General features: G+C 37.2%; 1 protein-coding gene across 8 annotated transcripts in view; it reads right to left on the bottom strand.

Annotated features, from left to right (window-relative positions):
* Window positions 1–508: 508 nt before the first annotated feature.
* Window positions 509–13,050, bottom strand: part of L3MBTL3 (L3MBTL histone methyl-lysine binding protein 3) — an 80,628-nt gene continuing 68,086 nt past the window's right edge. For all 8 annotated transcript variants that reach the window (XM_062639713.1, XM_062639708.1, XM_062639712.1 and 5 more), the window contains 4 exons: window positions 9,709–9,800; window positions 5,688–5,851; window positions 4,569–4,631; window positions 509–2,393 (listed from right to left, as the gene is read on the bottom strand). In XM_062639713.1, the coding sequence (XP_062495697.1) occupies window positions 2,250–2,393; window positions 4,569–4,631; window positions 5,688–5,851; window positions 9,709–9,800 (463 nt within the window). In that variant the 3' untranslated portion in view covers window positions 509–2,249. The remainder of the gene's footprint in view (window positions 2,394–4,568; window positions 4,632–5,687; window positions 5,852–9,708; window positions 9,801–13,050) is intronic.

Here is a 13,050-nt window from a genome sequence, read left to right as displayed (position 1 = left end):
GATAGCTGTATAAATAGGTTGGTCTCTGTACCGTTTAAGTGAGGTTTATTCTAAATTTTGTGAACAGTACTAACTCAAACCCATTTCTTAAACCACAATACTTTGTAAGTAAATATATAAAAATTCAAGGAGCTGCTAACACCTCCAAATAATCTCTGTCAAGCAGCAAATCTCTTCACTGGTTCTCACTGCAGGCTACGGAGCTGGCTCACATGAGAGACACTGAGGGTGAAGGAAAATAAAACTATATGGAAAGACAGAAGAAAAGAAAACAGAAGAATGTGGCATTTGACTGATCTGCATGGGCAACTTCAGGTGCTGCCAGTGACTTTGTCCAGGTCCACAAACGGCCTGTTAGCCTTAGGAGTTAAGCGTTTAGGGGGAGGACAGACAGCAGTAGACAAGTTCCTTTTTTAACTCATGGCCACATTGAGCTACAGTGAGGAATTACTTGGGTACAGCTGGGCTCATCTGAAAATCCTGGGCACACACACATATAACAGACAGCTCCAGTTCAGGTTTTATTTGTAATGTAGTACAATAAGAGTGCAATTTGAATGTACAAATATTGAACAAAATGTAAAAAAACATTAATTATGCAATGCTATGGAAGGAAATTAACAGAGCAATGCAACTTACTTCATACTGACCCTGTTTTACCTCCTATTATGGCAGGTACCAGTCACTTACATGATCTGGAAAGGGCACAGAGTGTTCTTGAAATCTTAAGGAACTCCAGCCAAAGAACAGCCAGGCAAAATCTGTGGGAAGATGCAAAATTCTCCCAGCTCTGTGCAACGGAAATGCTGTTTGTTCTCAGCTCTAAAGGCTGAGCAACTGCCCACCACAGCACTAAGAGGGCTGCCAAAAATCCTGATCCAACTCTTCTCTTTCTTGCAAAAGTAGTATTCTGGAACAGTCTTCAGTATACACATAGCTAGGCTTTCTCCCATTTAAAGTGCATCTGGTTTACATCTTATATATACCAAGTGCAACAACTTTCCCTGACAAATCGTTATAATAATCCTCCAAGAAGGAAGGTTGCCTCACCTAAGTACTTGCTGACAGCATTTGCAGCCTGCTAATGACCCAGTAAAATGCATGCATTTTACACCTAGAATGTGCTGATGCACCATATGCGTTTAAGCATCCTTTTCCTCCACGCTTTATGTTTCCCCCTATGCCTTATTTGTTTATAATCAGACTTTCCAACTAGGAAGTAGTGGGTGAAATAATTCTTCACCATTGGGAAAACAAACTTATGTTGAATATGAAGCCAGAGTAGCCATCCTACCTTTGGCACCCTGGTTTTCTCCACTGTTGTGGTAACTACACTGGAGACTGGCACATGCATACATGAATGAATCTATCTTCTTTTTTGCTAATGTCCTTACCTCAATATACATGTATTTTCCTTGATGGGCTGAAGGACTGTAGTAAGTTTCCATGTGAAAGGCTGGGACTCTATTGTGCAGCATTAACAAAAAGTCTTCTATGAAGTCAAAGTTTATTTTTCAGTTGCAGCCTTCTCTATACTGATATTTTGGTAAAATACATTAAAGATGCTGGTGGAAAAACTCACATAACATTTTTGTAATCGTGCAAAAGTAAAAACATTCAGTTATCAAAAAAGCATTATAATTTCAACCTCAACAAGGTTTGTTTTGTTACAAGCAAACGGACATTTTTATAATCTGTAAAGTTATATGCTGTAGCATAAAGTGTCACGTATGTAACACTGTGTTTCATTTTTAAATTATGGCACATAGGTATTAGCCATAACAGTCTCATCTGGCTACCTGTAGCCTAACTTTTGGCTATTCAGGTTTTATTTTATAGTATGAAGTAAAAGCTTCTGAAAAGTAAATGGGTACATGAAGTAAATTCAAGAATTCTTATAAAATATTAACATTCCCTTATATAATACAGCATAAATAATTCATGAAGGTTTTCTTGATGTCCAGAGAAACTTAGGGATCCTAACCGTCATTGGAGAACTAGCGCCATCAGTTTGGTAAATAAGACTAGCTGACTCGGTTGTTAAACAGTACCTTCTCAAAAGCTTGAACAGTTCCCAGAAGGATTCAAATGTTTACTGGCTCCAGGAGAATATAAACAGTTCACCAGTGCTGAACATACGTTTCTTCCTTTCTGAGAGTCCTTAGTCAATAGTTCTAGCAAGTCTTTGTGCTTTGAATAAAACATGAACTCCAGTGGAGAAAGCTGACTCGTACACATTTCCATTCTCTTCAAAGTTCATTGTGTGAGTTTTTCTCTGCAGCTTTGAACATCAGAATGGAATTAAAGATTTTTAGGGCTGGTCCCAGTTTAATGCTCATTATTTTGACTATGTCTGATTGGGTCATTAGCAGAAACGCTTCTCCATCAATTTGCTGGAAAAGAAAAAACACACAATGCTATCAATAGGTCTGACAGTGCAGCAGTACAGATGTTTCAGGAAACATGAAAATTCTTTAATTTCAGACAGCGTAAAGGAATGGCTAAATACAAACACTTTGAAATGCTTTCAGGATAGCTTTGATTTCAACCTTTTAGAGAGATCAGCTAGGCTAAAAGAACAGGATGATGATCATCTTTCTGCCTGAAAACAACTGTTTGGCTAAATTTTAGCTAACCTGCTCTTATTTTCATACTGACAGTATAAAGTAAGAGCTACTGACAAAATGGATAAATGAAATTATAAATTCAACTGTACGGCAGCATACTAAGGCTTTTTAACATCTTAGCTACTCCTTTTATGCAAGCCTTTGTAAGAGAGCTTCTGGATTTCACTCCCAGCTACAGAACTGGAACCCCCTTCAGGCCACCCCTTTCTGTTAATTAAATAGCAAAATAAAACAAATTTGGTCCCAGATGTAAACAAGGGCCAGGCTAGGTATAACTGCTTCTTTGACACAAACACAGCTTGTCAAAACACTGAGTATTTTTATTTACAGCTTTGTAGCGTTACTATTTCAATAAATGTTGCAAGTGAATACTCTGTAAGCAAATTTCTCAGTCGGCAGGAGTGATAAATCTGAACATGAAGAGCCACAAGGCCCTCACATCCAAGGGCTTCAATGGGGCCAGCACATCTTGTGTCAACTTCAGGTCACTTCAGGTATCTATAGTAAGTTTTCAGTGTAACCTAAGCAGGATATCATAAGTGGTTATATCAGGAGCACTGCTTAGTCTTAGATACTAATCAGGAGCACTGCTTAGTCTTAGATACTAATTTGAGATAAAACCAGTGTAACTAAGTTTCTGTAGGACTGAAAGACAAGCTTTCAGAATCAGGCACGATGCAAAGGGAAGCCTGCTAGGTACATCCCAGCACTGTAAGTCAAGGAGCACTGAAGTGAGAACAGCATCACGCAGTTACCACAATTAGTTACTACTCATTTTGTGCACAAAGCCAGACTGGGTGGGCTCTGAACCAGAAGTGTGTGAATGTGGGAGTGCCCAGCTTTTTACAGCAATTAATACAAGGAGGATAAGGCTTGATTTCCACAGCGAAGTTTGAACCAGCACCTTCTACCTATTGAAAGAACTACTGATGCCAGCTAGTCCATACCAGTTAGTCTCACTGGTAGAAGTTTAATCTACTACCCACAGACAAAGCATGAGAGGCTGAATCCTGAAGACGGGAAGTATTTTCTTACACCTCTGAGAATAAAAATGTTTAGGATTTATCCGTCTCTCTGGCACTTCCCACCATGTGACTTGATTAGCTATATGCCAGCTTTTATTGATCTTAAATTAATTGGTGAAACACCCTAAATGACACAGGGGACAATCTAGGCCTGCATACCTGCTGCAGCTGTAGAATGCCTAACATCAAAGCAAGTGCAAACAAAATGCCCAGAAATCACCTGTCAATCCTTTGATATGCAACTGTAAGAGTCATTCTGATTTACAGCACAGCCTGAAAATTTCTTGAAGGAGATTAGCAGGGCCATCTGTATGCATTTTCCTCAGGAGGTGCTGAGTACCAATTATTCTTCAGTTGAAAGGCTGGCTGACTTGGGATACTACAGTATCAGACTCTGCCCATTCAGGTGGTCTGGCTGGAATAAACACCTGAACTATTCACAACATAGAATCGTAGAACAGTTAGGGTTGGAAAGGACCTTAAGATCATCTAGTTCCAACCCCCCTGCCACGGGCAGGGACACCTCACACTAAACCATACCACCCACGGCTTCTTCCAACCTGGCCTTGAACACCGACAGGGATGGAGCATTCACAACTTCCTTGGGCAACCCGTTCCTGTGCCTCACCACCCTCACAGTAAAGAATTTCTTCTTTATTATTAACTTATTAACATCCTGCAGAACTAAAGTAACATAAAACTAGATAAGTATCAGATAGGTCTCTTTCTGTTTTGAGAAAGTTTACCTTACTTCCTTCCCACTTCATGCAAACCAACCTAACCTTTCATCTATTTGCGTTTGACTTTAAACATGCAATTCATCCTACTACTTTATATCTGTTTTTAATGATGACATAAAATTAATCTTTTCACCAAGATCTGTACTCTGTGTCTTTTTGAAATAAAATTCACCCACCTCATCTTTGAACACCTTCCCATGTTCTTCACATCCCGGTAAACTCCGTATAAATTCAGAGACCTGCCACCAAAGTATACAACAAAAGATACAGTGAGACTGATGTTTTCTCAAAATAGTCTCCAAGGCTGACAATCATTAAAGGTTTTCAGCTGCTGTTTCACAGCCTCATGTTAGGTGCTCCACCTTCTTCTGTAAGTACATGGAGTCATGCAGCTGGTTGTTTACGGACAGGATTCACAAAATCCACAAACTAGAAGAGCACATGCCACTTTTTTCCACAAGACATCTAAGAGTAGGATATGGCTACTCCCTCAAAATTACTCATATTGTTCTATCCATGCAGATCCAGAACAATGGATCTTCTCTCAGTGAACCACTTCTGACAAAACGTTTGCTGCCTTCCTCTTTATTTTCCACTGCACAGAGATTAGTAAATCCTTTTTCAAACTTCACACTTATTTTTTCTCTGATTAGAGAAGGTCTGACTGTCCCAATGGAGAGAACTGCCTTAGTTACAGGTAATTCTGAAACTAAATCAGGGACTGGACCCTGTCTGTCCAAGCATTATTACATACTTGAACAGCAACAGAACTCTAAAATCTTGAAACCATGATTTTAAGATTTTAATGAGAGTCATGGCCTGACCATATCCATGCAGTTCCCCTCTGCCCTATATTCTCACCCTCCAAAACAGTGTGCCACATCAAAACTATGCACCAGGAATAGCTCCTTGGTCCATGCTGACACTTAAACTATATCTCCAGAATACCTGCGTGGGTACTAGATGTTTTTAGTGTAGACCTTGGGCACCTGATCTGCTGGGCTATATGTTTAGCTTTTTCTCTTTTTTCTTTCTTTTCCTTTTTAACCCCAGTGAATATATATATATATATATATATATACACACACATACATATTTATCTCTGGCTATACAGAGATGAATTAATAACTACTGATTCCAGGGCTGAATGGCAGCCACTGGGGATCTGTTGTATTAGGTCTGGCTGACTCTAATCCTCTGAAGTACTAATTCATTATTGCTAATCTAAACCTCTCAATCAACCAAGACTTCCCCAGGGCAGTAGTAGTGAGACAGAAGATACAGGCGAAACCTACCTCATCTGTACTCCACTTAGAAACTTTACTGGCTGGGATTCCAGCTACACTTGGAAGGAGTTTGCTCTGCTGTTCCCAGCGCAAAGGTAGCCCAGGGATTTGCAACTTGGAAGACACAATAACTGGTTGAGAAAGAAGCCTCTGTGTGCTGGGCTCTTCAACATCTTCAATAAGAGAAAGCAGCAACAAGCATTATATCACTCAGTCAGTGATGTGATCAGTTACAGTAAAAGCGTGTTCATTTCTGTTGGTACATATGGGCCTCCTTATACAGGCTGTGCAGTTTTGCTTACAGCAGAATTAGAGTAGCACCATGACTGTTCTTCCACTAGTATGACTGTGATTACATTGGCTCTATATAAACGTAACTACTCTTACATGGAAAAAGTCTCTTCCAACACAACACAATTCTATGCCAACACAACTGTTGGTATACCACACTATAGGTCAAATAATTTTAAATATTTTGATACATTAAATCACACCTACGTTTAATAGCTGTACAGCAGTACAAGAACTAAGTTATTCCAGGGTTAAGCTTCTATAAATTCATCAAAAGCAGCACTGCACTGTTACAAAATTCCAAGTGAATCAGTTCTAGCCCACACAACATCTATGCCTCATCCACAATAACATGCTTTTCACTGCTCCTGAGAGAAAAAAAAAACAACACAAATGTCTGTAAATTCCCTGCTTCTACTTTAACTGTTTATTTGGAAAATAACATTTAACTCCTCCATGCTGCTCTGGGCTGGATTTTTTTTTACAAGGTCATTTCCCTTTTTATCTCACTTATCCATAATGGAAGGAATAAGCTCCCATCTCACTAGCCTCAAAGGTAATGTACTGGTGGGAGGGTGGCTTCAAACACATGCTGCTGTTGCTGTCTGGAGAGCAGCAGCAGTTGCAGATGTGTGTAGGAGGAAAGAGTGAAAAGGCATGTCTCCAATGATGTCAAACTGCGTAAGACATCTACAGTCATTTAGATCCATGGCAGATACAAAAGCAAGATGCCTGAATGTTTCCCAATTGCAAGTAAAATTGTGGAAAAACTGAAATTTATTTCTGAATGAAACAGCCAACAAAGAACCTATGCCTAATATTCTTTACTAACATGGCTTCATGCAATCACTCACAAATCCCTGCACTATTTTTGTTTGGATCGTTCATGTCTATTACAGCTCCATTCTATTTCCATTTTTGGGAAGTTTCTATAATTCACAGTTCTCCCTATCCTTACTGATCAAGTTTTCTTACATTTCTGTCCAACAAGTAGGGCACAAATTCCTATTACAGAGTTTTCCCAGCACAGTGGGACTGATCTAGAATATGTATCATGTGGCCAATATAGGATATGATTACATTCATTTGCGTTATTCTGCTCCTCCCGCTTAAATTTTTGTTACTTCCAGGATTTATCCTCATTACATATGAAAGTTGATTATTCAGAAGTTGACCCTTAAGCCATTTAGTCAGTATTGTCAGCCAACTGATTAAACTTTTTTAGAAGACTCATTTTTTTCCTAGCATCATACTCTTACCACTAATAATGTTCATTCCCTTCTGTGTGTTTTAGCTCCTTCCATGTATCAGGTTAAGCACAGGATTTGTGTCTGTAAAAAAAGCTAGTATGAAGCTATGATTTCAGTGGAGTTCTTCAGCTCCAAATAATTTTTCTTCAAAAAGGGTAGAGAGCATTTTACATGTACACATTTTACAAAGTATCAACAGAGAATTGGTCAAGTAAGTACAGCAAAAGTAGTTTGAAGAATAATGTGACATGCAGAAAAAAAAAAGGGCAAAAAGCACAGGTATCAGCAGTCACAGTTCAAGAATGTCTGCACAACTGCAATTATTTTAGCTTGACCCTTCCACGACTATGGTAGCAAGAGCTCAATAATCCCCTTTCATCCTAAAGATTAAGTATTGTGGCACATTTAAACAAATAATGGCACAAAATTAAATGTATGAGAAGAGGTTAAAAGGATAACTTTGTTAAACAATAATGTACAAAAGTATTCTAGTTTTATAAATATAATTACGCAAGACTCTACACAGAAAGGTATCCAGACCTTGTTGGTGAAACTTTAGCCAAATAGTCAATTTTGTCAAACTCAAAATGCTTCACAAAACCAGGCCAGTTTTCTTAGAATAAAGAAAAAATTGCAGACAATATGAAATGCTCCAAAGTATCTGATTTTAATTTTTCTTTATTGTGTTATATAACATAAAGTCAAGATCAAACCAGTATATTTCCATTCTGCTGAAACAAAATACTTCAAAAACCCCAAACTCTCGTTCCTTCATCTACTTTTGAGAGATTCCTCTTTCAATGCTTCATTTTCTCCAGAATTCTGAACTACATGTTTCAGAATACTGTAAAAACTCGGATTTTTTTACACCTTTTGCACAGCTCTTGTAATAGACAGTCTTTCATACTTCACATACTCTTCAAAGTGCCTCTTAGATCTATCTGAAAAGTACTCACAGACAAATGATGATTTAAGATAAAAAAAAGTATCAGAGTTAAATAATTAAAAATAAAATGCTACCCTAATTTCATCTTTATGCAAAGCTCTACTAGCCTTAAAGAATTTCCTAAGCTTTACAAGACTGAGCTCACTTAAAAGGTAAGAAATGCAGCCCTTTAAGAATCAGCGTTACTCAAATCAGCAGATTTTTCACAAAAGCCTTACAAATTTTATGTTGCACAACAAATTGCTGATGAAAACAATCTAAACATTTAAGGAATTAATTATGAAATTAACAAATTTAGCTTCTCGCTGAACTTGCATGAGTTAATAAAATTACTGCAGGAAAAGCTGCACTGAAAAAACGCATTGACTCAGTCCAATAACTAGTCTGACATACTAAGTTTCACACATGCAAAGTAACTCTTAAGACTGTGATAATTGTTAAAGACATGTATGACTGAGACGTTCTGGATTTGTGCTGTATTCTGTCTAAACAATGAGGATAGAAATGAATATGAACAGCTACCTCAATCTGTCCAACTGGATCACTGAACAGCCAAGACTTTGAACACAGCAGTCCACACAACCAGGCAGAATCACTGAACCAAAGAAAAGTCCGTGTTGGAAGGGACCTTTGGAGACCATACAATGCAACCTTCTATTAAGAGCTGGGCATTAGGATAAGTTACCCAGGGCCCTGCTGAGTAAAGTCCTAAATATTTCCAGCAAGAGTGGCTCTCTCTTTTCACAGCAGCCTATTCCAATTGTTCTCATGTTGAGAAGTTTCTTCCTTAGATTCAGACAGAATTTTCCCTGATGAAACTTGTGTACATTTCCTTTTTTCCCACCACTGTGACTCCTAGAGGAGAGGGTACCTCCCATCTTCTCTATAACTACTTTTTAGTTACTGGAGGACTGTGACTAGATTCATCCAAGCCTTCCCTTCCCAAACTCCTTCAGGCTTTCTTCATATGTCAAGTCCTTCAACAACCTAATCATCCTGAGGGCCCTTCACTGGACTTTCTCCAGTTTTTCAGTGAAATAAAAATCTTAGCCATCACTCTGTAACACATTAAAAAGAAAGGGCCCATTCTGCATATCAGCTGCTAGAAAGTATCAGACTGCACAACAGGCTGATGCTGGGTTGAGTAAGTCACCTTAATTTTGCATTATGCCTGTAATGTATAAATGCTTTAACTTTCAGTACACATCTGAAGCAGTAAGTGAACATTACACCTTTACAACTCATACTAGTTTAATTACCTATTTTTAAGTCAGTGGAAAGCTATTCTTGAAATTAAACTTTTTATATCAGTACTTATTTTGCACTTATCTTTACAAATGTGATAAAGTTTTTGGCAAAGCCTTTAATGATTACAAGATAAAGAAACATAGCATTAAAAGTGTGGCTGTCAAGAAATTTTGGACACAAATAGCGAATGTGGAAAATAAGTTTCAATGCAGTTTTATAGAGACTTTCAAGAAATATCACACTTCTTTAGTTCTGAAAATTTCAATATGAAACAAAAGAAATACTGCCAATTTACCTTTAATTTCATTTGAAATGAGCAGCTTATTTTCTGTCTCCTCCTCTTCACATTCTTTGTTCTTTATGGAGTCCTTCATTTGTAGTACTCCACTGAGGAAAATATAATGTTCATTTTTTATTAATACATCATAAAAATCACTAAGCACGATGACATCTCTTGCTAATAATGCCATTTACAAAACAGGATTCCCACACAAAGAATGTTTTATCATCATAAAGTAAAAAAAAAAAAAACAGAGAGGATCTAATTTCTGGTAAATGGCATGACTACTGACATGAAGTTTGCAGTGAAGGCTTGAGAACAGTATAGATTAAGATTATGTAAATCATAGCAACACAGAACTTCATAACTGAAACTGGAAAATATACAAATGAAGGCAGGGGATGTGTCCATAGCAGAAGATGAGAAGAGTGAAGAACACACATATAGATCCATCTCCTACAAAGCCTTACTGGCTATCTGGGCCATTTTCAGGAGATGCCTGAAACAACATTTACTCTTTTTCTCTGCCCAACCTTCGTCTCCACCCTACCCCAACTCCTGTACTATACTGACACTGTTGTGTAACTGCTAATGATACTGCTGACATTATCTGTATTCGTTACTGGTTTGGCATTACTTCTTACCCAGCTAAAACAATTGCTCTTACCCCTGGTGCCTGTTGCTGTTCCCTCAGCTTTGCCAACCTAAGCATTTCAACGAGGGAATGCCTTTCCCCTACTGAGAAAAATAAGGCAAGAGAGCTGGAAATAAGAGAATTTCTCAAAGGGGGTGTGGGTGTATTTGCATCTTAAAGTCAGTTCCTGGGAAGTTCCTCTTCAAACTCTGTCTTCAGAAGTTATTTCCAGCCTTGTTTCTTACAAAAATTAAGCTTACATGAACTTGCTGACATTATGTGTGTATTTCCTTCTGCTCTGAAGAACCTGATAACACTTTGGACAATTCTTACTAAACCATCACAGATCCAAAGCTCTCAGAGATAGTAACTGCATAATGAACATTCTCTAAAACCAGGCACCAGACAGAATGACGTTAAAGTGTAGACTGCAAGAAAGCCCACTACATGAGCCCCATGCTTTACTATCTACCAGAGAAGCACTCAACAAAAACCCCTTCACACATGTCCCAAACACAGATAAAAAGCCAAACTAGAGCTAACACTTTGCTAGACATCAAGATTAGCAACCCTCAAAACACAAATCCACAGAAGAAACAGGCCTTTTTAATTCAATTGCTTACATCTATATTATTAAATACTATTTATACTATTAAATATAAGTAAATATTTGGGAATAAATCAGCAAGTTCACCAACATCAACAAAAATCTATTTAACACACTATTAATGGTGCAAACTGAGCACAACAAATGGAAAAATACAGCCTTTGTAGTATGGTAGGATACAAATAATAAAGGTGTGACAAGCAATGCCAGTGGAATGCATACAGTGGCATGCCTTCTTGTGCTGCAAAGGACTTCTCCACCATCACTTCCTCAGAAGTACCACCTCATTTATTTACTCTGAAATTATTTCCCTAAACTCCACAGACACAGAAAACTTTTAAAGTAAGATGATACAAAGTAGTGCAATTAATTCCAAAGCCAAACAAAATGATTACTGTAATTCAACATAAAGAAGAGATATCACCAAAACCTGTGAGGAAACATGTATCCTCCAATTTTCTTTAGGACAATTTTCACAGCAACATATAACCAGAAATTTTATCTCACTAAATACAGGACAGTGTCATGAGCTGAAGGTTCTAGGGAAGGGGTTGGAAGATAAATGGTATTTTCTTTTAAGAGGTAGTACCATTTGATTATCAAGCCTAAGTGTTCACCTTCCTTCATTGTAAGCATTTCCGCAGTGGAAATATTATAACAGTGAAATTCTTTTGCTACTCTGAAGATAGCATAAAGATACTTTCAAATTAAAATTGAATATGCTGCAGGCATGTGATTTTTATCTTGAATTTTAATCTCAGGAACATGCCAGAGGGACAGACTGCAGTTTTTACACATGTATTTTTGTAAACCAAAATTTTCTGGTATAACTGCTTGTATGTACAGATACCTCTGACTTGTTAAAAAAAAAAAAAGACAAGAGAGACAAGGAGTGAACTGGAACAGATTAGCTGAGTACCATTTAGATGTAACTCAAAAAAGTAAATCTCATGGTTGGGTTCATAAGTAGTTTGTTCCTCAAACAAGGACTTGTAAGAAATAAAAGATTACCTGGAATATGAAGGTATACACAACTGTAATGAAGTCAAACATAATTAAATCCACACTACAAGCTCAGCAGCTAAAGAGCACACAAGTTATCTATGTCTTCTATGATGCATGTGTACTTTGAATATACATCTAAAAAGATCCAGAGTATTGCAATAACTAGATGTTAAATATTTGTATATGTGAACTTTAGCAGTTCACATATACCTAATTTTGTGAACACTATTTTTCATGTCTTTTTCAAAGGAAGTTTATTCAACTGGAAGTCCTTTCTGACTATACTGGATACATAAGGAATGTGGAATGCTAGATGATAAAATGCGTAGTCATCAGTGTATTCAAACAGTTCAAATAGTGACTGCAAAGCCTCTGGGGAGTTCAAAGTTGGCACAAGGTTGTTATTCTCTTAATGTAAACGACTCAATACAGTAAATGACTCAATACAGTGAACAGACAGCACAGATACTGCTTATTTTAGGTCTTCATAATGATACTACCCTCAAAAAAAATGAAACAGAAAAAGAATTGTTTTTCAATTAAATTTAAGAGATAGTCTGTGAAGTCAACTTTTATTTCTAAAAAAAGGTGAATTTACTACAACTGTTAATTTACTACAACCGGTTAAAGTGATGAACAACAACTGCTATTTAATACAGGTTTTCAAAACTGCACATGAAACTGTCTTTCCACTGTTTAAATTCACTTGAGTATGACAAGTGAATGCTGTTTATTTGACTTACGGAAATTATACCAACACTGCTTGATGTTCCTACTAGATCTTTTCCAATAGAACTTTCAATATGAACTCTCTCAAGTTTCTCAAGACACTACTACTGCTAAAAACTACAGTTCATATATTATGAATGTATAAAAACGTGGCCAACATAAATATGTAACAAATGACACTTCTTGATCCAGTGTCTTCTATTTCTGCATTAAAAAAGCCAATAAAATAATACACTGATATTGTAACTAATTAAAAACATAGAGAATCCTAGTGACTCACATATCCCCATGAAAACACTGAATTGCATCTTTCTAGTTTCAAAAATAGTCTTCTTATACCGTAAATATTATTTTTCAGTGAAAGCTTGGAAACTATCTCATG

Source organism: Pezoporus occidentalis, unplaced genomic scaffold (assembly GCF_034315485.1).
Source record: "Pezoporus occidentalis ecotype Australia unplaced genomic scaffold, CSIRO_AGI_Poc_V1 ctg61, whole genome shotgun sequence".
Taxonomy (NCBI): domain Eukaryota; kingdom Metazoa; phylum Chordata; class Aves; order Psittaciformes; family Psittacidae; genus Pezoporus; species Pezoporus occidentalis.
Note: the sequence above shows the minus strand (reverse complement) of the source record. Positions and strands in the feature narration are given on the sequence as shown.